Genomic DNA, 26,938 nt, shown 5'->3' on the forward strand with positions numbered 1-26,938 from the left:
ACTGACTTTTCCATTGGTGTTAGTAATGTTCCCTCTGAGCGAGTTGCTACGTTGACACCTTCAGAGAATACTAAAATTATCCCAGTTGACATGTCTGGTCCAGATACTAATTCTGGTAGAATAGGGGACAAGGAGGTAAGAACAAAGTTCAATCGTACTATTTAACTGCCTTCTAGATTTAGTGATTACCTGATGAATTGACTTTCCTTTCATTGTTAGGAGGGAAGGTGATGTAACATGTAACATGCAGTATTGTTATGCCTTACTGGTATTCCTTATTATGTGATATTGTGTTTCTTTGTGTTTGTTTACTTTTAGTTGTCTCTCGTACCCTGTCTGTGTCAGCAAAACATTCCGAGTTCGAGAAGTTGAGCCTTTGGCAGTTGCCGACAGAATCTCGACTTCGATGGTTGTTTTGCTCATGCCGTCGTGGGTCCTTGTATTGGAATAAACCTTCCGAAAACTGCTTCTTCGCATCGGACTATTTATTTATGTTTACACCCATATTCACCCCTACACCTGTGTTGGATGTAGCTACTGTGATAATGGAGCAGCTTTAAACTAGCATAATCGGAGACTCCAGGCCTGACGTAGAATTAAAAAAAAATTCTAGCTTACGCGTCAAGAATTTTCAATTCTATTAAGGACACGGAGGTGAGGATTATCCCACCCATAGGAAGATTTGTTTAGTAGACTCAAAAGTATCTGTTAATTTGTTTGTATTTGATTACTATTTATTACCCACCCATTTTGATTATACTGAATGATGATCAGTTTTTATTGAAATTTGTTCAATTATTTGGATATTACCTACCTTTTGTATGTTATTTTAGGGTCTGATCAGAAGACTTCCTGAATCTCCTCTGCGTTTTGATGAGGATTCCTTTACTCGATTTCTTCCTGGGAGATTTTTCTCTACAAGTTTGGGCTCTGGTTGAGTTCTTGTGACATTCGGTTGGAGTTGTTGGTCCTGACTCCTGGTGTCAAGTCTATGTAAGAAGTTTTGATTTCAAATTTTGAACATTATCTGATTTTACCAAAGAAAGAGGAAGTGACATCGTGGGTCAAGACATTTATGGACTAAGGTCGATGTTGGTGATTGGACCATGTGACTAAGTGTTAAGCATCATGGGATGTGTAGTTTTTTCATTTACTGTATTTTGATTGGCTGCTGTTTGGGCCAGTAAAGAGAGAGATAGCATAATCCTCGCCTTCGTGTCCTTAATAGAATTGAAAATTCTTGACGCTTAAGCTAGAATTGTTTTTATTGTACTTCATTTTCTATTACACTAATAGTAAATAATGAAGTATTATTCACTATTAGGGTAACAAAAAAACGGAAAGAAAACAAAGCGAGTGGAGCCCCAAACATTGTCTATAATGACGAGCTGCCACTGTGTTCCCGGCACTGATTTGCCTCCTCCGAGGGCCAGGGGTCCCAAAGACAGTGGCAGGGGTCGCAAGGGGGAAGCGTGGCGACCCCTGAATGACGTCCATGCTCGTGCAGCATGGCTCCCAATTAGAACCTGGGTAAGAACACCTTCTGGTGTATGTCCTCCTCTCTCCCTTGCTCACTCTTATCTAGTCGATTATTTCTGTGTTTACTTCCTAACTCGGAGCCGGTGGGCTATTTTGCTTGCATGTATAAGGACCAATGGCACCCTCACCTCTCTGGTGCTCGTGTACAAGCTAGCCTATGTGCTAGTCGACAATGTGGCTCAGTGAGTTAAGCGTTTTCCTCTGATATTTGTTTCCTTTGATACTTGCTGTAACATGCTAGTCAGGGATTTGAATGCCTGTAAAGACAACTCACATTTCACCCCAGGCCTCCAAAATCGGAAGCATAAGGTTGGTTAGTTACACTTTTCCTTTCCAGGGTTTAGAGCGGCAAACAGCACTATTTAAATAGTTTTTCGTCCAGCCCCTGTGCTTCTTTCAATTTACCCGCCTGATACAGACTGAACCACCTCTCTATGTCCAGCCACTACGTCATCATCAATCTAATCTTTTTACCAGATAGCACCACCTCCTGCCCCTCTGCCCTTTGCCCAAACCATGTTATACGAATTTCTTGCTCTTTGGTACTTTCTGTTTATGGTACCAGTACATCTCCCTCCCCTTTCTGGTTGAGCCCCTGTGTTTCCTACCTCTACCCTTTGGTACTGTTTTTAACGTGTTTGTGTTAAAAGCGGGCAAGCTTACAAATTAACAGGGGCAGCCGACCTATGGCTCTGGCTCAGATCGCGCGTTTTTCCTTTAAGCCACGTTGGAAGGCAACAGGTCTACAAAAAACACACTGACAAAGGCAATAGACCTCGTGTATGGAAAACCTATTGGCTTTCTTGCAGTAGCGTGCATCATGAACTGAGCTCAAATAGCTGACACTCGTGTATTGCCCACTTTTCTATAACTGCGCAGCATGCAGAATCAATACACGTTACTCTTTTACAGCACGGTCACAGGCTCATCACGCATCATTTGCGTCAAATTTGCGATGCTCTTACCATTAACACTAGACCATGACGCACCCCGTTAGCAAGGTAACCGCTGTACCTTCCCAGGATTACTCTTCCTCTCCACTGTGCCTCTGGGATTGGGATTCCCAGCATCTCAATAAATGGTACCAGGCGCACTGCGCGCGCACAGCTTCGAGTGACCTTTTCAAGTGAGATGGGGTTAAGCAGATTGTGAGTTTCGGCCTGGAAAGGTAAGTGGCTTGTGGAGCGGGTCTTTGCGGATTAGCAGGCAGAGGATTTACACTGCTTAGGCAGGTTCTGAGATGCCCCTGGGGCCTCTGACATCCCACAGAACCGCCATGGTGTACCCGGAGCCCCTGGACGTGGTAGGAGCTGCAGCATACCCAGGTAAGTGATCTACTTGGGGTGCTATTAACGACCTCCGTTGAATAGAACCTCGGCCGTGGCAATTGTTAGAATAATTTAATCTCTACCAGTTAAGGTCTAATGAAACCTAAGAGCATTTGGTAACAGATGGCAGTGCGAAGGCCTCATTGTGTGAGCTGAGGCTGAGCTGATCTGTCGAGGCCGAACCCTAATAATGTATAATGTTTACATATGCCCACCCGGTATAAGGATGCTTTGCCGGAACTTTACAAAGTACCACAGTTTTGCAAGGTCGGGCAGTTACTGTGGCCCCAGTTTTTATTTTTAAGAATACTTGAAGTGAAGAAATGGAAATGACGCATACATAAGCACGAATACAAATAGAGGGTTATGATTTTAAATTGTCTCCACTCCTTGCACTACGGGCACATTCACTTTGCAACACAGCTCCATGTGTGATATGTCTGTTAACTTCGTCGCATTTACTTTGTATGTCGGGCACAACCACCTGTCAACTCTGTAATTTTCTATAGGTGCTTCTGTCGTTTTTAACAATATGGTTTATATCCTCTCGCATGTCCGAGCAGCACTCCGCTCGGATCACTGCAGGTGTATGCTGTAACATACAGACCAATGTGATTATTGTACCAGAGGTTTGTTTCACGTTCATTGGAGGGGGAGGGGGGGGGGGGTTCTTTCGTCATCACAGTCCTGACGTTGGCCTTCTGGATGTTTACCAAGTGAGACCAAAACGTCGACGCACAACCCGTCTTTCCTCTTGACAATTCATAAGACCCATGAGTCTTATTTGTGTGGAAAGTCAAACGTTTTCTAGTTGTATGTAGAAAAGAGTACAGAGAACGTTGTCAGAAAACTTTGAACCTGGTCATATGGTATTAGACACTGGCAATTACCATGAGCTATTATTTGTATAGTACCCCTTTATTTTCTTTAACATTCGTTGATTCCGAATACAAATTTGAAAAACGTATACACCTGCTTATATGATTAATTTCTTTGTCCTAAAAATGTGTACTGTATATTAAGTTATAATCAATTTATGTGAAGTGTCATTCACTGGCATCACTGAGTAATGAGCATTTCTCCTGTAGTAACAGTGAATCCCTTGTTGGCACCTTTACCTACTTCATTACAGTTACTCAAGCTCACAAGGCAATATCGGGTCGCCCTTTTGTGTATTATAAGTCAAAGGTAATTACGTCATTTACAAGACAAAAGCCCAGCTCCAGAAGCATGGGCCAACAGTATCAAGAAAGGTACCGTGTTGGGGATGAAATTAACCTACGCCAGGCACTCCGGAGCCCTCACTATAGCGCTGCAGACCAGGAAAAGAGTAATCAAGAAGGATCGACCAGTGACCACCCCTCTCACGCATGGGGGTGGGTTTTTCAGACGGAGAATGGAGGGATAGACAAAGGCAGGACTGCCAACAGTTGGAACTGTTACATTAAGGGGGACCTGTGAAGTTTTGCCACACTGATGGAAGAAGGGGGTTTGCCAGAATCGCAGTTCCTGGTTTAAGGCACACTTACGTGTGCATTATCTGCCACTTGAAGGGAGGTACTAATGGAACCCCCTACACAAGATGTCTTGCAGACTTCACTGACATTTTGGGGTATACAACAACTGATTTCCTAAATAAATAAAACTTCACCCTCCAAGACGATGGATATTAATGTATTTATAATATTTACAGAGAGCACACTCATCCCTGAATGGATAAAGTGGCACTAGACACAATTTTGAAAAAGTCAAAATCAGGAGCATAAGCTTCTAAAGAGGGAACAGACAAGTTTGCAGTAGTTTCTGAAAAGTAGTTATGTCAAGAATGAGGCTGCTATATCTAATAGAGACTTCTATCTGCAAATTCCTCACCTGTGAAATCGCCCCAGGCATCAGATTGGATCCGGAAGATTTTTCGTCAGCAGTACCCCTGCATGCCAGTAGGTTGCGTTGATCGGCTCTGCGTCTGTTGTTGGCATCTTCTGCACCAGAAATAATTGTGGTACCTATATAGGTGTCACCAAGCGCACCAACGTCGGTTCTTTTCTTTCTGTGCTAGCCAGCGCTGATCCGAGAGAATAGCTACCTCAGTTTTATTTTGACTGTACTTTTTTGACGTTTTGTTAAATATTTTTGAGGTTTACCCCCTGGTGTGGTTCAGGATGTCATCACGCAAGGCTGTTTTTAAGCCCTGTGGATCCTGTCATCAGTTGATGTCGGTGATGGATCTGTACCTTGTTTGTTTGTGGTGTTTGGGGCACGACAACTACCTGAAGTCGTGCTCCTAGTGCTGGGCCATGCATCTTAAGGCTGTGAGGGAGCAGTCCCTAAAGCTAATGGTGGTCCAACACGTGACTCCTCGCAGGTCGAGGTCTCAGGAGCAGTCGCGAAGTCCGAAGTTGTTGTTCCACTCCAAGTCCTCGGGCTGATCGGGTAAGTTGAGATACAAGAAGAGCAAGAAGTTGAAGCACATTTTAACTTCTCGTCCGTGAGCCGACACAACCAGGGAGCATCTGCATTCTAGGGCTCATTCTTCGTAACTTGCGCCTGGGCCGGCTCCGCACCTCCCTGACTTTCCGGGAGCCAACTGAAAGAGTTCTCTGATGCCATGCACCTCATTTTTGGGCAGTCCGACCCAGTCGGTGTGCCTTAAGGCCACACGGAGTCAGAGGGGACCCCATCTGGTTCCATGCCAGCGGTTTCAGCCTCGACTCCAATGGGACCACGAGGATCCAGTCCTGGATCCTGACCGACACTGGTCGTACCATCTCAACCTTCCCTGGTGCCGGTCCCAATGTTAATGCTCCCGGCGCTGCCAGCTCCCACCGGCAGTGCCATCCCCATTGTCACCCGACCAAATCCGGAGCCAAATAGGCGTCACCTGATGCCAACTCCACCGCCAACAGAATCTTTGCCTCCTGGATTGGAGCCTGAGCCCTTTTCTGTTGGGCTAGGCCTTGGGGAAGACTGGCGGGGTCGCTGGACGCTTTAGAATACCAGCCCTGTGAAGAGGAAATGGATTGGTGTGATGATTTGAGTGAGGCCAGTGAACTGGACACATCTCTAGATACTGGTATGGTCTCTCACCCTACCATGGCTATGGAGGAGGAAGATTCTAATGTAGTGGGGGGGAGAAGGGCGACTGAGGTCCTGGACCTTCAGCTACCCTCGGTGGCAGACAAGACTAACCTCTTGACAGAGGTGCTGTGCAACCAGGAGTTTCCACATCCGAACACCTGCTATTGTTCAATGATGCCATCACAGATGTCCTTTTGGGTACCTGGTCCAAAGCCACACAGGGGCTTCTGTGAATAGGATGATTGCCCTCAGCCATCACCCCACACCTGGGGACCCAACCTTTCTCACGCTACACCCCACATCTGACAGCTTGGTGGTCCAAGCCTCAACTTCCCACGGTACGTTCCCTACCACTCCCACAGATAGGGAATCCAAGAGGCTAGACTCATTTGGGACTCATTTGGGAAGAAGATCTTTTCTTCTACCAGCCTAGCATTGCAGTCTGTGAACATCGCATGCCTTTTGGGTCCTTTTTACCACACTTTGTGAGACATGGTTGCGCAAGTGCTGCCACAGATCCCGGAGGAGGCACCTGCTGTATTCTCTCAGGATAATGCTGATGAGAGAGTTGCAGCAAAGTTCACAATTCAATGTGGACTTGACACAACCAAGTTGCTAGGCACAGTGGTTTCCACAACAGTGGCCGTGAGGTGCCACATCCGGCTGAGGACATCTGGCTTTTTGGAGTAGGTCCAAGCTTCCCTTATGGACATGCCCTTCGATGGCACCAATCTATTCAGAGACGAAGCAGATTCATCGCTCCAGTGCTTCAAGGATTCCCAGATATGGCCAGGTCCTTGTCCCTCAGGGCAGCCCCACGCACCCTCAATCTTCTTTTCGCTCCTTTCGTGGCTACAGGAGGGGCTTTCAACCATGCTAGTTCCCACCCAGCCACCATGCCTCGCATGCTGCCCAGCCTCTGCGTGGACGAGGGCGTGGCACCCACTGACTTTGTGGGTCAGGTGGCCAGAGATCTGGTCAGTCCACCGCCCCCTATCTGCAGCAGCCCCTAAACCCTCCTAGTCTGCCTCTTTACCTCCAAGGGCACCCCGTTGGCAGCAATATTCGCCATCACCTGCCACACTGGCAGCCCATACCATCAGGCAGGCAGGTTTTGCAGATTGTTCCAAGGGGCCAATCCCTCCCCTTTAAGAGTACCCCTCTCTTCATGTCACTATCTCATAAAAGGGTGCCAGAGGATCATCTGTCCCTTCTCCATGAGGAAGTCAAGGCTCTTTTGTGCCAGAAGTAGGCTGTGGTTGTTATTCCCACTACTCTCTGGTTCCCAAAAAGAACAAGAGTATTTGCCCTAACTTAGATCTGCAAGCCTTCCATGTCTTCCTCAATAAGGAGAAATTCAAAAAGATCACATTCATTCAGATATTGTCTGCCGTGGACCCAGGAGACTGGATGGTACCATTGGGCTTGCAGGACATTTATTTCCGCATCCCTGTCCAGCCTGCCCACAGACATTAACTGAGGTTTATGGTAAGCCACAAGCACTTTCTCTTCACCATGCTTCCCTCTGGCCTTACCAGCACCCCTCTGGTGTTCATCCAGGTGATGGTGGTTGCAGCTCAACTGTGGAGATCAGGGCTGTCAGTCTTCCCCTATCTTGAAGACTGGCTGTTGAAGGTGGACTCGCCCCAGGCTGCTGTCTCCCACCTCCAGTCTACGGCGAACCGGCTGCATTCGCTGGGGTTCACTCTAAATGTGTCCAAGTCACACCTGACTCCCTCTCAGACTCTATCTTTAATCAGAGATGTTCTGGACACGGTGCAGTTTCAGGCTTATCCTCCCTAGCTTCAAGTCCACTATATTCAGGCTATGATACCAATGTTTTTGCCTCTATCCTGGATTTCTGTGAAACTGACTCTGAGGCTGTTGGGACTCATGGCTTCCTGCATCCCACTGGTGACACATGCCAGATGGCATATGCGGGCTCTGGAGGAGGACCTGAAGTTCCAGTGGGCACAGTATCGGAGGAAACTGCAAAATATCTGCAGTGGTGGTTAACAAATCACAATTGGGTCAGAGGCAGATCATTCTCCCTTCCCCAACCAGACCTCACAGTAGTGACAGATGCGTCCCTTATGGTATGCTGTGGCCACCTGGGAGAGGTGGCAATCAGAGAACTGTGGTCTCCGATGGAATCCGGACTCCATATCAAACTTCCGGAGTTCTGGGTGATCCAACTGGTATTGAAAGTCTTTCTACCTTCCATCAAGAGAAGGCTAGTGCAGGTGTTCACGGACAATACCAACACAATGCAATAAACAGGGTGGGGTAAGGTCATGGACCATTTGTCAAGAGGCTGTATGCCTCTGGACATCCCTGGATCAACAAGGCATACCCCTGGTGATTCAACACCTGGTAGGCTCTCTGAATGCCAGAGCAGACAAACGCATCCGAAGATCACGAATGGTATCTCCACTCATAGATGGGGCGAGCCTTGGTTAGATCTATTTGCCTCTGCTGAGAACATGCATTGTCAGCAGTTGTGGCTGCTGTAGTTTCCAAGTCAGCTCTAGCTCGGAGACGCTTTTCATCTTGAGTGGAATTCCCTCCACACCCCCACATCCTTCTAAGGAAGAGGAGAGACTCCACTGCCTGCACCCAAAAAGAGTTGGTGTTCTACCTTGATTGTACCTGTGATTTCCAGGTGGACGACCAACTCTTCGTGGGGTATGTGGGTGCCAAGAAAGGTTGGGTGGTGCAGAAGTGAACCATCTCTCCTTGGGTCGTGGTCTGCATTAAGATCTGCTACACACTGGCCAAAAAGCAACCTCCTGAAGGCTTCCCGGCTCATTCCACCAGTGCTAAAGCTGCGACCACTGCATTAGCACGCAAGAGTTCCGATCCTGGACATCTGCCAGGAAGCAAGGTGGGTACCTCTGCACACGTTTACCAAACACTACTCTCTGGACAGTCAGGTCCGTAGGGATGAGCACTTTGCCCATTCAGTCCTGCAGGACTATCTTGTTTGAAATTGGTTCTCAGATTCACCTCTGAAGATGGTATTGAATGGGTATCTGTGCACAGGTAAGGAATCTGCAGCTAGAACTCTATCAGATGAACAAGTTACCTTCGGTAATGCCTTACATGGTACAGACTATGGGCCTGATTTTGATTTTGGCAGATGGGTTATTCCATCACAATATTGAAGGATATCCTGTCCGCTAAAATCTAAATCAGGCCCTATATCTAGCTCAAGATTCCTTACTGGCCCACCCATCCTCCCCTCTCTGCAAACGGATTTCTAGAGGCAGGTACTTCCCTTTCAGGGACCTAGTTTTCACACAACAGTGGTCAGTGTTCTTCATGGCTCCGTGCTTCTGGAGTGGAAAGTCGTGAAAAGAAACTGACATTGGCGTGCTTGGGTGGCACCTATACAGGTACCACAATGTCATTTCCGGCACAGACAATGACAAATGCAGAGCCAATCAATGCCACCTACCGGTACGCAGGGGTACTGCTCACGAAAAATCTTTGGGATCAAGTCTGATGCCTGGTGATTATTCACAGGTAAGGAATCTGCAACTAGATATATTCTCTTCCAGATAAGGTGTTATCGAAGGTAAGTAACTTGTTAATCAAAGCAATAAGTACGCAGGCAGGCAACACATAGTTGATAAGTACATAACAAGCTCAGAAAGGAAACAGGAGGAGCTGTTGGGATGGTGGCTGTCCAGTCGGGAATCCACTGAAGAATGCTCGAGTCTGCAACCGCTGAATCTGAATGCCAGAATGGGAGAAGAAAATGCAGTGACACAAAGGTGTCAAAAGTAAGCAAGGCTTGCAGGAGAGAAGTGATGCATAACAATACAACATAGTCATAATTTGAGGGGGAGAGTATTCCAGAGGGTGGATACAATGACCAAAACGAAAGCTACATGGTAGGGTGCAGTGGCGGCTGCCAGGAGGGAAAAGTGATGGGGTATCACAGGCACCCAGACTTGTCTGCGCCAATCCAGACGCTGCTCTCATGTTGGTAATACTATTACCCAGCATGAGAGCAGCACCGGGATTGGGCAGTGCAGACTGCTTTTACGCTCCCAGAGGGACTGGGAACCTATGTCTGCTGCTCTCAGCAATAACCTGGAGACATCTAAGTGCGCATGGCGGTTTTGCCATCATAAGACAGCCGGCCAAATCATCATGCGCACTTGCAGTTTCCACCACTGCAAGTGCCCTCTATGCTTGCCTAGGTGCCACCCCAAGACTTGGCACGCCCCGGTCATTTATTATAACGTGATAATAAAACTGCTTTATTATCGTTTTATTTTACATGTATTATGCTGCTGGGGTAGTGGGGCGATGCTCCTCCGCTATAACGGAGGAGCCACCTTGGGTAATTGGTAGGGAACTGCAAGATAAGGATTGGTCTGTGGTGGGATGATACCCCCATCTGGTGTTTAGAAACTCTAGATTCCTCTTAACTCAGTTCAGTTACTTTACCAGAATGCGTAGATACAGGTTGTACTCTGGATCCTGCATTAGTAGAGCAGTCATACTTGACGCCACCTAGACTGAATATAATCACAGGAACTGATGATAAAGACTACCCCGAGGTCCTCGCTGATAGATGCAGACTTCATGCAAATAGTCTGGGCTTGTCTTATTATAGCGGACCTACTGGCTGAGGGTGACAAAGGTCTTTGAAAGTACAACACGCAGAACCAATTTGAGAGTGATAGAGACGTGCATACTAGGCCTGTACCTCAAGCCAGCGAAAATGAAAATAGGCTCCAAATGCATAGATTTGGCACTGATGATGGCAAAGTGCGTCATTGTAATGTATTGGAGGTCACCAGAGTGACCCCGCATACCAGGTAGAAGGTGGAGATGGAAAAGTGGACAATTGCAGGGGGGATAGCATTGGCGGTGGAGGAACATAAGGGAATACATAGGCTGGCAGTAACCGACATGGACTAAATTGCTGACAGCCAGGGCTTCATTTGAGCCAGTGGTTTTCGGTGCAGGGCACCAGCACTTATTTTTGAGGGCCGGCTCTTATTTGTTTCTGCCTCAAGCATTTACTGCGAGCAAAAGACTTGTGGGAAAGACGGAGGAAGAGAAAAACGATGAAGCGTCACAAAGGGCGAACGCAGAAAGATGGAAGAGTAAGCTGAAGGGTCAGGGAGTGTCTGTAAATAGATTAAAGAGCCTGAGATGGTTTCAGGATTACACTGCATCAGTATTCTGTGCTCGCACATTTATTTGTAGCAGCTGCGCGTTTCAGAGGAAAGCTTTGGGCACCGGCACGTTTTTATTTACAAATTAAGCACAGCTGACAGCATTTATTGAACCAGAAGATGTCGATCTCAGGGTGCACATACACGCCTAGCAAGGCAACATGGTTGTATACAGCCATCCCCTAGCAAAAGGTAACACCGCTGGAAGTGCTCGCCTATTTCTGATAATCTTATATTACAAAGGTAACCAATAACAAACAATAATGAGTGGAGATTGGCTAGGTTTATGCCAATCTCTTGTTGTTATATGGTTAAAAGGTTTTTGTTTATGTTCCAAACTCTGACCAGAATGCGTACATACACGATGTACTTCGGATCCTGGATTAACAGAGCAGTAAGAGGCTTACACCCTGTTAATCAGAAGGCGAAAATTGTATGTAACAGCCATTATGAAATCTACTGTCTTGTAAGGGTATGGTTGACCGTTTAAGTTCTAAAATTAATTTTAAAAAAACAGAATAATTAAAAAACAGTATCACAAAAGGTTATTGACAAGGCAAAATGCCAGCTTCAGAAGGAGGGGACAACAGTATCAAGAAAAGTAACGTAGCGTGGTGGTACAAGGAAAAAGAACAGGGTCGGCTCTAGGTCCGTGCAACTGATTCAGTTGCACCTAGCGCTGACCTTTTGGGGGGGGTGGGCGTGTTTAGAAATAACACAGGTTTGAAAAGTACCTGCTGCAGAGTTCCTTGTGTGTCAGTTTTCAGGCACCAATAAAAATGTAAAGATAACTGTGGTGATGATTAGTGTTGCTGCAGGAGAGAGATCTTTTGTCTATTGGCAGTTTCCACACATACTAATGTAGCGCAGAGGCCAGTTAATATCCCTGCTGCAAAGACCCCGTACCATGCAAATTGCCAACTGTATTTTATATGGATCGCGCAGTAGGTTACTGCTCTTGTCACAGAGATCCTTTTGTTACTGTGCAGTTTATAAGTTACAAGCCTATTATAGCACAGTGAGCTATGAACTGCCGTCATAGGGCTGCATGCAAACTGCGTGGTTTCTGTTAGAACATTATGGCGGTCATTACAATATTGGCGGTAAAAGCCGCTTACCGCCGTGCAGAAGACCGCCACAGCTATTATGACCAACATTTCTGAATCCGCCAAAATTCAGACACCCACACAAGTCCGCCACACCAAAGGTCAGTGATAAACTGGCGAAAACAAAACCGACACCGCTACGCCAACAGAAATACGCCCACACTATCACGACACACGAATCCACGCAGCGGTCTTTCAACCGTTGTATTCAATTGGCGGTACACACTGCCCCGCTCAAAATACACACACTCTTACAAAACACTACCACATTGGACAATTCGAAATACACACACCTGATACACATACACACACCACTCCCAAACACCCATTACAATATAAAACACACACCCACATCACCCACAAACCCCCAAGACCACAAATTCCGAAAGAAGGCCAGAGAGAGACACCACCAGCAAGAACAACAGCATCCACAGGCACACAACACCATCACCCGCAGAACTTCCACGCACCTCACACAACACGCACTACATATCAGCACACTTCTCACCCCACATATCACCTACACCACCCCATGGCACGGCAAAGACACCCCAGGTTCTTGGAGGAGGAGCTCAGGGTCATGGTGGAGGAAATTGTCCGGGTAGAGCCACAGCTATTCGGAGCACAGGTGCAGCACACCTCTATTGCACGGAAGATGGAGCTATGGCGAAGAATAGTGGACAGGGACAGCACCCAAGAAATCGGGAAGACATCAGGAAGAGGTGGAACGACCTACGGGGGAAGGTGCGTTCCGTGGTCCCAAGACACCACCAGGCGGTTCAGAGGACTGGCCGCGGACTCCCACCTCCTCCCCCACAACTAACAACATGGGAGGAGCAGGTCTTGGCGATTCTGCATCCTGAGGGCCTCGCAGGAGTAGCTGGAGGAATGGACTCTGGTAAGACAAATCTTAATTATAACATCCCCCACCCTACCTGCATGCTATCACATACCCCCACCCTCACCCTCACCCCCAGCACCCCAACTCCTCACATATGTCCCAACATCACAAACCATCCATCCCAACACCAAGCCCTGCATGCAACAACAAAGCATGGACACCCATCACTAAAGCATGCCCACTGCACATACCCATACAACCCCCTAAACCATCCTCACACAAGGTCCCACACAGGAATGCAAGCACTGGGGTACACGGTCACCCACCCATTGCACACCATGACACACAGATGTAATAACCATCCTTTTATATCCCTGCAGGACCACTACCCAACGTCACCGGACAGGAGGGTCCACACATGTCCACACCACCAACAGAAGAGGCCCACTGTGATGACAGCACCTCTGTCCAACTGGATCTAGATGACCAGCCCGGCCCATCGGGGACCTCGGGACAGTCGGTTCCCCTTACACTGGCACAGGCCACCACAGACCTTCCCCCCTCTGGAAACACCAGCACAGCACCCACCCAGCCGGCCCATACCTCCGTCCCCAGGACACGTCAATCAGCTGTGTGTTCACCACTACAGGGAACCCAGGATACCCCAACAACAACAGGGACCTGGGGGCAGTGGTAGTGGGCACACGGTCCAGGGGACGGAGGCCCAGGAACACAGGGGAACTGGGAGGGCTGCTGTGCGACAGGGGGCGGACAGGCCAAGGGAACCCACTCTCCACGAGGACCTCTCCTCCATCATGGGAGCCTACCACCACTCCCAGTAGACGATGGCAATGGTACTGGCCAAGTTTCAGGAGACCCAGCGCCTGCAGGAGGAACAGTATTTGGGCTTCAGGGAGGAACTCAGAACCATCAACTCCACCCTGGACACCATCGTAGGGGTGCTGAAGGAAGTACTCAACACCAGGAGGGACACTGTGGCACTACAAGGGGCCCCTGACACTAGCATGGATGATGAACTGCCCACCACCTCCGCCGGCGCTAGTGGACAGGACACCCCGCCACAGGATAACCACACCAGCACCCCACCCCCTGCAGAGGGAGAACCAGCCCGCAAACGGTCCCTGAGATCAAGGACAAAGACAGAGCACGATGCCAAGACCCCCGCCAAGAAATGAGACCACCCTGATTGTCATCCTACTGTCCCACTTTGTCACCCTGTCCATCCTTAAACTGCCCCAGCTCTACTTCCTATGCCCATTTGGGCAATGCACCTGTGAGACTAATAGACTGGACTCTGCCATGGACATTCCTCCGCCATCACCCCTCACCATTTCACTACCCCCTCCAATATTGAGCACTAAAATAAACACACTTAAAGCACAAAACAATCTGGAGCCTGTCTGTGATTTCGAAATAGTGTATTATCAATTGCAGTGACAAAATGCTCTTTCAATTATAATGTCAACATACCTATGTCACACAGCTCTAGTCCATGAGGAATCTAAGCAGATGTCACACAGTGGGACCCACATCTGTGAAATCGTAAGGGAAAGTGACAACTCAGTGACCATACACTGGGTGAAAACGACACACAGTAGAGAGGTAGTAGTGGTAAAGTACATGTAGTAGGCAGGTCTGTACTCTTTACCTGTGTCTCACTGGAAATATTGCTGGATCACTGAGTCCCTGTTGTTCATGTCTTCTTCCTCTGCTTCCTCGTCTTCACTGTCCACAGGCTCCACAGCTGCAACAACACCGCCATCTGGATCATCCTCCTGCAGAAAAGGCACCTGTCGTCGCAAAGCCAAGTTGTGAAGCATACAGCAGGCCAAGATGATCTGGCACACCTTCTTTGGTGAGTAGAATAGGGATCCACCTGTCATATGGAGGTACCTGAACCTGGCCTTCAGGAGGCCGAAGGTCCGCTCGATCACCCTCCTAGTTCGCCCAGGGGCCTCATTGTAGCATTCCTCTGCCCTTGTCCTGGGATTCCTCACTGGGGTCAGTAGCCATGACAGGTTGGGGTAACCAGAGTCACCTGCAAATGGTGAGGGACAACTGTTAGACACGCACTAACCTGGAAGGATATACCCAGACAACCATTCCCACCATTGTCGACAGGTCCACCAACAGTCGGTACACCGGAGGATGCCGCCATCTCCTCACATGTCCCAGCGGACGGTGCCTATAAAGGACAACAGCGAGCACAGAGTCAAACAACTCACAGGTACATACCCACAGTTTACCCAGAACACCAATCATACACAAAAGGTGGCCTGTATGTGTGTTGAGTCTAGGCCTAGGTATGTGTGACGCAGTTGGAAATGAAGCCATGTGGGCCCCTGAAATGGCGGCTGCCTGATTTGTAAAGTGGGACAATGGGATGTGAGGTAACTGCGCTGGCGTTCTACACCGTCGCGGTAGGCGGTCGAAGACTGCGGCCCAATGCTGCATTGGTTAACATTCTACCCTACGGGTCCCAAGAGCCAATGACGATGTACGCCGGCGGTGACGGTACGCACCGCTGCGGACGTGACCGCCATTTTCTATCTGTTCAATCACTCGATACCTGATCTTTGATAGGAGAGGACCTACACTGCAAGTGCTGCTGTGACCTCGGTCTGGAAGAGACAATGGCTCGAGTGTCTGGGGAAAGGGCCCCTGCCTTCACATCAGAGGAGTTGGAGAAGCTTGTGGATGGGGTCCTCCCCCAGTACACGCTACTCTACGGTCCTCCAGACAAACAGGTAAGTACACAGGGAGCATGTTGTATGGGCTTTGCCTGTGTGGAGAGGGCTGGATGTAAGAAGGAAGGGGGAGAGTGCTGCGTGCATGAAATACGGTGAATGCGTGTGCCACATGGCAAGGGTAGGGATGGGAGCCAATCACTTTGAGGGTGCAGCTGGTAATAACTTCTCTTTTCCCCTGTACATTTCATGTAGGTCAGCGCCCACCAGAAAAAAGATATTTGGCGTGCCATCGCCAAGGACGTCCGGACCCTGGGGTCTACCACAGACGGAGCACCCACTGCCGGAAAAGATGGGAGGACATTTGCCGCTGGAGCAAGAAGACGGCGGAGGCTCAGCTGGGGATGGCCTCCCAACGTGGGAGGGTGTCCGTCGCACCATGACCCCCCTGATGTTCAGGATCCTGGCGGTGGCCTACCCGGAGTTGGATGGGCGCTTGAGGGCATCACAGCAGCCACAAGGGGGTGAGTTTACTCTCATTCTGGTGACTTTGCGCGCAGTGGAGGTGTCAGGGTGGGGGAGGTGGGCTGTGGGTTTCCCTAGGCCAGGGCGAGTTCTGTAGGCAAGGCCCCTCCGTAAGGCAGGCCATGTGGCACCCCACCCCACCTCTGTAGAGTGCCAAGTACACCTAGTCATGCCCCTGTGTCATCTAAGTGTGCAGATGTCGTCCATAGCCTTGTAGGCCATCTCCCAGGAATTGAACAGTGGAGCCCTAGAGCGCGGCATAGTGCAGGGGGCTTCTGTGTCTGTCGTGTCCGCCAACGGTAGCGGTAATGCATGCACTCAACATGTCTTTCTTCTGTCTCCCCCCCTTTTTGTGGTCTCCCTGTTCTTGTGTGCATTAGCATCATCAGGCGGAGGAGCAGTGGCATCCCACATGGCCCTGGAGGGCGAGACTACAGACTCCGAGTTCACGCATGGGACGGAGGGCGAGGGTAACTCCACGGCAGGGACAGGAGCTGACACCAGCGACACGGACTCGTCCTCTGATGGGAGCTCCCTTGTGGTGGCGGCAACATCTGTGCCCCCCGCATCTACAGGTACAGCCGCCACCCACCCTACCAGCACCGCCCTCCCAGCAGCCCCTCAGCCTTTGCCCGTGCCCGCTCACCCAGGAGGGTGGGCATTACCTTCACCCTAGACACCTCAGGCCCTGCCCCAGTCACCCCTGCGGCCCTCAGTGAGGAGGCCATTGACCTCCTCAGGTCCCTCACTGTTGGGCAGTCTACCATTTTGAATGCCATCCAGGGTGTAGAGAGGCAGTTGAAACAAACCAATGCATTCCTGGAGGGCATTCATTCTGGTCAGGCGGCCCTTCGGCGAGCTTTTCAGACTCTTGCCTCAGCACTGATGGCAGCCATTGTCCCCATCTCTAGCCTCCCCCCTCCAACTTCCTCCACCCCGACCCAATCCCCTGTACCTCAGCCTATCCCAAGCACACCTACAGACCAACATGCACACACGTCAACACACAAGGAAAGCTCAGGCAAACATAAGCACCACACATCCCACAGGCACTCACGCAAGCATCACACACATGCAGACACAACAACATCCACTGCCTCCACTGTGTCCCCCTCCTCCTCGTCTCCCTCCTCCCTCCCAGTCTTGTCTACACTCACACCTGCATGCACCACCTCTACAGCCACTACGTCCCTCTCCCGCACACCCACCACCACATTCCACTCATGTGCAGTCACCACCCCCACTACCATTCACAAGTCCCCTGTGTCCTCTCCCAGTGTGTCTGTGACGCCCCCTCCCAAGATACACAAACACAGGCACCCACCCACCCAACAGCCATCCACCTCACGACAGCCTCCAGCGCATGCACCTTCACCCAAAGTCACCAAACGTACACCTCCTACAACCACCACCTCTTCCTCCACTCCCAAACCCCCTCCAGCTACCCGTCCCAGTGTGTCCCAAAAACTTTTCCTTTCCAACCTTGACCTCTTTCCCACACCTCCCCCACCCCGTCCGTCTCATAGGTCCCAAACTAGCACCTCAGCCACAACATTTCCGGGACCAGTGGTGCCTGTAGTCACCGTAATCTGGAGTGCGCCGGCCACCAGGGCAGCCAGTGTGGCACGGAGCCACAGCACAGACAGTCCCCTACCTGTGAAGCATCAGAAGTTGGCCAGTGCCCGGCGAGAGAGGGGGAAGACTCCAGCCACCAAAGCCGCTCCCAGGGGTCCCGGTGGGAGTGTGGAGTCAGCTGTGACACCTTCCAGGGTGGGGAAGGGCCACAAGAAACCCGGCAAGTCTGGGAAGAGCAGCACGGCAGAGAAGACCGCCATCCTTCCCGATGCCCAGGAGCCCACCTCCAGCACAATCCCAGCTGCCCAGGACAGGACCGCCAGCACTAGCCCAGCTGCCCAGGAGGCCACCGCCAGCACCAGCCCAGCTGCCCAGGAGGCCACCGCCAGCACCAGCACCAGCCCAGCTGCCCAGGAGGCCACCCCCAGCACTAGCCCCGCTGGGCCATGAAGGACCGCCAGCAAAAGCCCTGCTGGGCCATGAAGGACCGCCAGCAAAATCCCCGCTGGGCCATGAAGGACCGCCAGCAAAAGCCCTGCTGGGCCATGAAGGACCACCAGCAAAAGCCCAGCTGGGCCATGAAGGACCGCCAGCAAAAGCCCCGCTAGGCCATGAAGGACCGCCAGCAAAGGCCCCGCTGGGCCATGAAGGACCGCCAGCAGCTGAGACCCTGCAATGGAGACAGGGCACCGCCATCTCAAGCACCGCTGCACAGGGCACCGCCATCTCAAGCACCGCTGAACAGGGCACCGCCGTCTCAAGCACCGCTGCACAGGGCACCGCCGTCTCAAGCACCGCTGCACAGGGCACCGCCGTCTCAAGCACCGCTGCACAGGGCACCGCCGTCTCAAGCACCGCTGAACAGGGCACCGCCCTCTCAAGCACCGCTGAACAGGGCACCGCCATCTCAAGCACCGCTGCACAGGGCACCGCCATCTCAAGCACCGCTGCACAGGGCACCGCCGTCTCAAGCACCGGTGCACAGGGCACCGCCATCTCAAGCACCGCTGAACAGGGCACCGCCATCTCAAGCACCGCTGGCCCATGAGCGGCAAGGGCACTGACGCAACTGAGTCCGTCACGGGGTGAATGATGCACTCTGGGCACCAAGCCCCCTCCAGAACCAGTGGTGAAAAGCATCCACTACCCCAATCCCTGGCAGGATGAAGCACTCTGGGCACCAAGCCCCCTCCAGACCCAGTGGAGACTGTCATTCACTTGTGAGACTGTGGCTTTGCACTCCCCAGGATATGGCAGTGGACAACCCACCAACTGTAGAGACTTGGGAGACTGTGGCTTTGCACTCCCCAGGATATGGCAGTGGGCAAACCACCCACTGTAGAGACTTGAGAGGCTGTGGCTTTGCACTCCCCAGGATATGGCAGTGGGTAAACCACCCACTGTAGAGACTTGAGAGACTGTGGCTTTGCACTCCCCAGGATATGGCAGTGGGCAACCCACCCACTGTAGAGACTTGAGAGACTGCGGCTTTGCACTCCCCAGGATGTAACAGTGGGCATGTGGTCCCCTCGTGGATTTGGCGTCGTGCACTCAAGCGGCTGAGGTGCCCCCCCTTTCCCTCCCCCTGAGGTGCCTGTTTAGTTGCTCTCTGATGCTCCTGCAGTGTCTCTCCATCATGGTCGGGGATCTTGTGTGGACCTCGCCCATACCGTGTGGTCCCAGTGTTCCACAGACTTTCTTAGTGTACTACCTGGACTACTATGCTTGGTATATATTATGTTCATGGTGTATATATATCTATATATTTCTGCCTACCTGCTTTTAATATATTATAATGGTTACACTCATTTTCTATTGCCTTTGCATTCTTCCAGGGGGTTCGGGGGGGGGTGTTACTGTGATGTATTGATATGCATTAGTGTGTGTGTTGTAGTGGGTGAGGGTGGGGGTGTTGAGTGTGTGTGTTCCTGTTTTTTGCCTCTCGCCTCCCCTGTGTCGTAGGTGCAGTACTCACCGTGGTCTTCGCCGCCGGCATTCGTGCTCCTGGTAGAGGAGCAGGAAGACTATTGCAGGGAGAATTTGGAGTTTCGGGTCCATGGCGTCCTCGTTCCTCGTGGGGTGTGTAGAAGTGAGCGTTTTCCCTTCGGGATTCCTGTTTCCGCCGTGTTTTATCCGCGGTGAAAAGGTGGCGGATTTACCTGTCATAATAGTGTGGGTGGTACATTGTCTCCCGTCTGTCTGTTGGCGGTGACCGCCGCGCTGTTTGTTTGTACCGCCGTGGCGGTCAGAGTGTTAAAGTGGCTGTCTTTGTTGGCGGTTTCCGCCACGGTCGTAATTGCTAAATTTTTACCGCTGGCCTGTTGGCGGTCTTACCGCCGCTTGAACACCGACCGCCAGGGTTGTAATGACCACCTATGTTTTTCCCCAGTCTTTTATTATCCTAATGTTGCTAAAACGCGTTCATTTGGGTAGAGGTTCATTCTTATTAGTGAAACCATCCACTATGGTAGTTTTAAAAACTGAGTTTGTGCTTCTCCAGAACAAAATACAATATACTGCCTACTAGTATTGGTGACGTGACTCCTACACCTTGTAATTCTCATTGTCTTATGTAACATTTCTTATAAACTGATTTACACACATTTGATTCATTGGCTCAGTATAATGTGTGTATGATGTAAAGTGCTCTAACACCCTTCACTGGCATGAGTGGCACTATAAAACAAATGAAATGCATGTGAAAGAGGGGCTATGGAGGGATTAGGGGCACTATTGAAGGGTGGTAATGAGGAAATTTTTGCTTTTTTGTTTTTTTGGGGGACAGGGCACCAACAAAGATTGTTGCACTCGGAGCCACCAGTGCTAGAGCCGGCCCTGGGGAAGAATTATGTTCTATTGGTGTTTGTAATACATACTCTCAGCAGACTTCCCACCAGTCATAGCGCATAGAAGGCCATAAAAGCAGAACTGGAGAGTTTCCAAAGTGAGAGATAGAGGAAAGGAGAACTAGGTGGTCCCCAGGTAAATGTGATCTTATTTCCTAGAGTGCTCTGGAATTTTGGTGAGGTGGGTACTATGAGGCCCAAAGAAGAAGCCTTCTGAGCGCTAAAGGACTGGGCCCAGCATTAGGCTGCTCTACTGAGCCCCAGGCCAGATGGGGGCTTATATGTATTAGGTATCTGTATGGTGGTACTTTGTATGTTTGTAGGTAGGTATGTGTATGTAGGTACTTTTACAGTGCCTGATTAGAAAACAATGGAGGGCTGAAGAAGGAGATGTGAACAGGTTATGAAATTAAAGTTCAATCTTTAGCATGTTCTCTGTATTTGTCTGGAAATTGAGCCTGCCTTATTCTCCCTACGATGTGCATTAATTGGGGAAAGGCTGGTGTTTAGAAAGATGAAGTGAGTGCCAATAGAATTAAACTATTAACTGTAAGAGGCAGCCTCCTTCCTTCTGTTGCACTGGAAAATTCAGACATAACTGTACATATTTAATGTTGACTTTCTTCTCACTAAATTCTTTCCTCCAGATTTCAGTCTGTTTCTCAAACTTGAGTGGTCATGAATGGTTGGTCCAGAGAGAGAAGCCGGATCCGTTGGCAGAGTAGAGATCATGGACCTTGCGGCCCGGCTTTCCCTGGACAATGGTGGGTGCCCACTAGTTCATACTTAATGGGGGTGGCATCACTGTCAGAGCCATTTGAGACATTTAGAGACCTGCAGTATGAATCATACTCTCTTTTTTATGGTCTGGCTTGACAGCGCAGCTGTTGCCCGACAATTATGTGAGCATCACTAAAGAGGGGCTTTAGCTCCACCCACATGTTGAGAGGCAGGAGCACAGTAGAAATCGGGTGCTTCAACAAAAAAGTGCTTGCTCTTCACAAAGCTGTGATTGTTTTGTTTATCCAGCTGCCTGAGATTGAATTTTCAGGGGCACACACATGACATTGTAATGCTATTAAAGTGTCTTAGATAACTAGATAATGTATGGTGTTTTTCTCTGGCAGTAGCACAGATGGGAGGAGGCAGTCAATAACATTTAGGTCTGGCTTAAGGTTGCAACTATCACCTGACATTTTAAACTACACCAATTTTACTCTACAGTTCTTTTGCTTCCACCCAATTATATATCTATCACATGCTATTTACTTGTAATGTTTCACATTACTAAACAACATTCATTTAAAGGCAGAGCTATTGACATTGCCCATGCTCGTTCAGAACAAGGAATTGCAGTTGTTTGATGTGCTTTTGTACTGCAGTCAATTGAGCTTCAGCAGAAATCTGCTGTCAATGAAACAATAATAGTTGGTTACAGTTTTAAACTAGCTTTGACAAATCCAATAAGCCTGGCTTCCATTTTCAGTCCTGATAAAAACAAAAAAGCAAAGTGCAGTGAATAAAAAAGGAGAAAATGTTTCTGTATAACACGCACTCTGAAACAAATAATTTAATGTGTAATGATTCAATACCCTTTTGAGATGTAAATATTTATTTACTCAAGGTATTACATAGGAGGAACCAGGCTCATCACCTTCACATAGCAGGTTGATATAAGATGAGGCTAGAGAGAAACAGTATGCAAAACCTCTCAATGAGTCATGTGATATAGTATATACAGTTCTTGGGGTTAGGAGTAGTACTGAGGAAGAGAAAAGCTATATAATGTAGTTAGAAAGATTCTTATTGGTGGGGGATTTGGGCTAGATGCATGAATAAGGGATCTGACCCCCCACTCAATAGAAGTGAATCTCAGCAATACTTCATATTGTGGGTTCTGCTATTATATTCTGAGACATTTTTGGAAAAGCAGTACTTTTAGTTCTTTCTTAAGGAAAATGTATTAGAGATAAGTTTATAAAGAAGGTGCATGGAGTTCCAAACGTTTGAGGTGCTCCCAGAGAAGGAATCAATCAGGTTGCTTGATTTTTTTTAAACATGGGGGACAGAATCAGTGCTTTGGGTTAACCTGGATCTGCCACAGATGACAAGTTTCTCTGACACATAGCTTGCTGATCTTCCATTTAAGGTCTTGTGAACAATAGAGGACAGCATGAGGTGAGGCACCGGGCCTCAATGGGGAGCCATTTTAAAATGATTAGTGTGGGAGTGATGTGATCTGGTCTATTGTTCCTGATAGGAGCTATACTGCAGCATTGAAAGCAGCCCATATGAGTATTGGCCATATGAGTTTTGGAAATGCTTTTTAGCAGAGTGTTTCTGTAGTCAAGGTTTGAGATGACTAGTGATTGCATTCTTGTTTTGTACTTCTCGTTGGGATTACTGGCTTGATTTCTTGTATACACTTCTGATATAGCATTGATGTGTACATTCAGGTTTAGATTCTTATCCCGGATAAAGCCAAGCAAACTTGACGTTTCTAGGGTGATTGGTTTGTGGTCAAGTAGGTTTGCAATGTGGTGTTTGCTATAGATGTGCTGCATTATGGAGTGGATATTAGTAGGAATTCAGTTTTTTGGGATTTAGTTTAAGGTAGTGAAGAGTCATCCATGACTGAAGCTTTCTTAGAGTAAGGGCAAGAGTTGTTATTACTTCAAGGGGCAATACATTCATGCATATATGTGTGCCATCAACATAAAAGTGAAAAAGTTTCATATAGAACTAGGAGGGGTTCCAAGTAAAGGTTAAAAAAGGTAAGAGAAGAGATAGAGCCTTGAGAGACTCCTTACTATTTGGCATGGGGTTTGAGAGGGCTAGCCAGATTTATTTACTTTATGAGGTTTCCTAGAACTGATCTAAACCATTTTAGAACTATGCCACCTATCCCTATTCTTTATTTCAGTGATTGAAGAAGGGCTTCATGGTTGACAGTGTTGAATGCCACAGACAGTACAAGTAGTACAAGGAGATATGATTCGCCCTTATCTTATATCCATAGATTATTATGTAGTAATCCTGTATCTGAAGCATAGACATTACTGTTCTACTGCTGGTTCTAAAGCCTGATTGATACTCATCTACTAGATTGTTTTCTTCTGTATATTCTTTCATTTGGTTTGAAATGTAGCTTTATGATGGATACTTCTTAACCCAGATACTTCACCTTTACAATATCCGCAGGCGCCAGGCTGGATCCACAGAATTCTTTAACAGTACTCCTATATGCTGGCAGGTGACACTGTGTAGCTCAGCAGTGACTCCATACTGCCGGAAAGCAAAAGAGTGGAACCACATATAAGCATCACTCCTGCATGGAGACGTTGTTTCCTTTCTTTTTGTATCCTTCAGTGTGGATCTACAGTTCTGCTTTCAACTTTGTCGGTTTTCCGATGGATGAAAAATTGCAAACATTGTGCTAGGGAACAATCTCCTCACTAAACCCTCAAACCATGCCGAGACTGTAGAAGGCAGATGTCAGTCATAGACACAAACTAGGTGTGTTTGTGGGACTTGGGCCTCATGAACCTCTCTAAGTCTTGCAACGAGTTTTCTCTTATGCGCCCCTAGGCCATTCAGGACTGGGAGGCAAAACTCTATGTCACTGAGCAAAAGAAGAGGTCGCGGTCAATGCATAGGTCCTGCATGAGTCCATGGCATAGTCTAGCAACCGCTCCCATGAAAAACCAATTTATCAGTCGAAATCTTCTGGTAATTCCAATTTACAATCAAGATATGAGCACAAGCCAATTTGCGAGTCTGCATCATGATTGTTGACACAACAGGAGAAAGAGACCTTTAAGGAGGCCATGCTGCAGATCTTTGGTGCACTTCTGGCTCCCTCTGGCATTCTTCCTGGCCCTATGGAGCTGAAGAGGTTTCCAGTTGGACTTATACCAGCAGATCTACCCCCGACACCAACTGTCACTATGGGGCCTGTTGCAGGGTCTGCATTGGTTCCTTCTGGGCCTGTGCTGACATTGTTGCATTTGCGCTGCTCAATGATCTGGTAACAACCTCTGACCCCAAACTGACATTAGCCTGATTTAGGCCTATGTTGCATCATGAAATCACAATGGTGCAACCAATGCCAACATTTTAGAGCAGGAGAGTGTGAAAATTTCCCAAAACCATGGAGAGAATGTATTTTCTCTACTGATTGGTGTTGAAGCAGAGACAACTTAAGGTGGAAGACTGAAAAAATAAAGCCACTTGTGGCATCAAAAATAGGGAATCTGCTACCTGAGTTGTGTGTTGGCAAATATGTTTGGCCCCAAAGAGACTTCATTTCATATGGGGAAAGGAAGACATTAACTGTCCTAGATGTGCCCACTGTAATATAGACTTTTACCACATGGTTTGGCCTTGTCATGAGATTCAAATGTTTTAGAGAGTTGGTGGCAGGGTAGCTGGAGACTCCTTTGAATTGTAGTCTCCTAGTGGAGTACATCATGGGTTTGAACCCAGGGCTGAAAGCTAAAAAAAAAGCTGTGAGTAGATTCATAAATGTGCCACTAATTCTAACTTAAAGGTTCTAACTGGAGCAGGGATCTTCAAACTACGTCCTGCACGTCACCTGTAACCGCTCTACAAGATTTTATCCAGCCCACAGAGTTGTGTCAGCCTGGCTGTAGAAGTATTACTTGCCAGTGCGCCGCTGGTCTCCAAAGATGACTTCCCCTGCAATAGCAAAACAAGCACTGGCGTAGCCAATAGGTCTCGCCTTTGGGACCTTATAAGTATCTAGCCAAGAAGCACAATATCCTAATTCCTACAATATCTACTGTTCTTTAACATGGAAACTTTGACACTGATAGGCATATTATAGCACTGCATTGAGAAATACTTATTTAAAGTTTTTTTTGTACAACTAGTAGTCTGAACTTGCATATCTGGAAGTGCTTTCATGCTCAATAATGAAGAAAAAAGTATTAGTGAGGAAACAGGGAATGGGTGTAGGCATGAGTAGTTGGGAGATTCAACGGGACATTGAGAAAGGAAGATGGGAAAGAGCTAGCTAGTGAAGTAGGAATAAAAAAAAGCTTGAGAGGATTACGGGAATGGAGAAGACCGAGATAGCACAGTAAGTGAAAGCCAAGTTAGAGAAAGGGAAGTAAGGCAGAGAGCAAAAGAATAAGCAAAGACATGAGGAGAAGAGGAAGAAAGAGATGTACTAGGAGGACAAGAAATTTAGGAAAAGAGTGGAAAATGTGGTAAAGAAAAAGAGAAAGTGATAAATGGAACAAGAGCGGGCCAGCTATGTGAGAGTGATGAAATGAAAAAGGAAGAAAATGAAGGGAAAGGGAGTGAGTATGATGCAGGGAAGAGGCGTGAGGAAAATAAGGGTGGGCAATATTGAATCAGAAGGAGAGATAAAAACAGAAACAGCTAAAGAAACATTGAGTGTGAGTGTGCACTGATGGTCCTGTACTTAGTATAGAGTTTAGGATTATCCCTGCCCTGTAGGGCATGGCTAGCAGCAGGACAGGGAGCAAACAAAAAACAGAAACGTGTCGAAAGTACAAATATAACCATAAAGCTGTTCCAAAGTTGTTCCTTCACATATAATTGTCATAGTTATCAGTCCATTGAAGTGTGCCCTCCTTTAAAAAGAATACTATTTGCGGACAAGTGAACCACAATTTGGTGACCAAATTGGTAATGTCATTGCACAAATAAAGAGACCATATGCATCTGTCCTGATTCCAGTCCCAGGAACTGACTCAAAAATAGTTTAGAAAGTAGAACCTAGACATTATGAGCATGCCACAGCCAGAAAGGAAAATATACTGAAGTGTGCCTAGATACTGCTCAATGAAAGTAATCCAAACTCTATAAAGAATGCTATAATGGAGTCAGTGCACAGTTGTAGTAAAATTATATAGCACTGACAGCAATTAAGATTACACGTTTTTTTAAACGCCGAACCTCTTACTTTGTAGAGCTACACTGCTGTTGAATCCCAGCTAGCCGGGTTGGAGACAGAGGGTAGGAAACAAGGGGAGAATGTTAGAGTGGACAGATAAATAGGGAGCAAGATGATGAGAATTGAGAGAGGCAGTGGAAAATATATGGGAAAGAAAAAGCGAAGAGGAGTGAAAGCCCAAAGTAAATACAACACACGATCGATCAAACCTCGGGTGGTGCCCACAAGCCACTTTACCCTCGGAAAACATGAT

The 26,938-nt window shown here is 48.2% G+C and overlaps 1 protein-coding gene across 3 annotated transcripts in view; it reads left to right on the forward strand.

Moving 5' to 3' along the window:
• The first annotated feature begins 2,729 nt into the window (after positions 1-2,729).
• Positions 2,730-26,938, forward strand: part of MPP4 (MAGUK p55 scaffold protein 4) — a 245,382-nt gene continuing 221,173 nt past the window's right edge. For 2 of the 3 annotated variants that reach the window (XM_069226058.1, XM_069226061.1), the window contains exon 1: positions 2,730-2,864. In XM_069226058.1, coding sequence (XP_069082159.1) covers positions 2,780-2,864 — 85 coding nt within the window. In that variant the 5' untranslated portion in view covers positions 2,730-2,779. Of the gene's footprint in view, positions 2,865-21,388; positions 21,506-26,938 lie in introns of all 3 variants that reach the window. The other variant, XM_069226059.1, reaches the window with a different exon arrangement.

The sequence above is a fragment of the Pleurodeles waltl genome, chromosome 3_1 (assembly GCF_031143425.1).
Source record: "Pleurodeles waltl isolate 20211129_DDA chromosome 3_1, aPleWal1.hap1.20221129, whole genome shotgun sequence".
NCBI lineage: Eukaryota > Metazoa > Chordata > Amphibia > Caudata > Salamandridae > Pleurodeles > Pleurodeles waltl.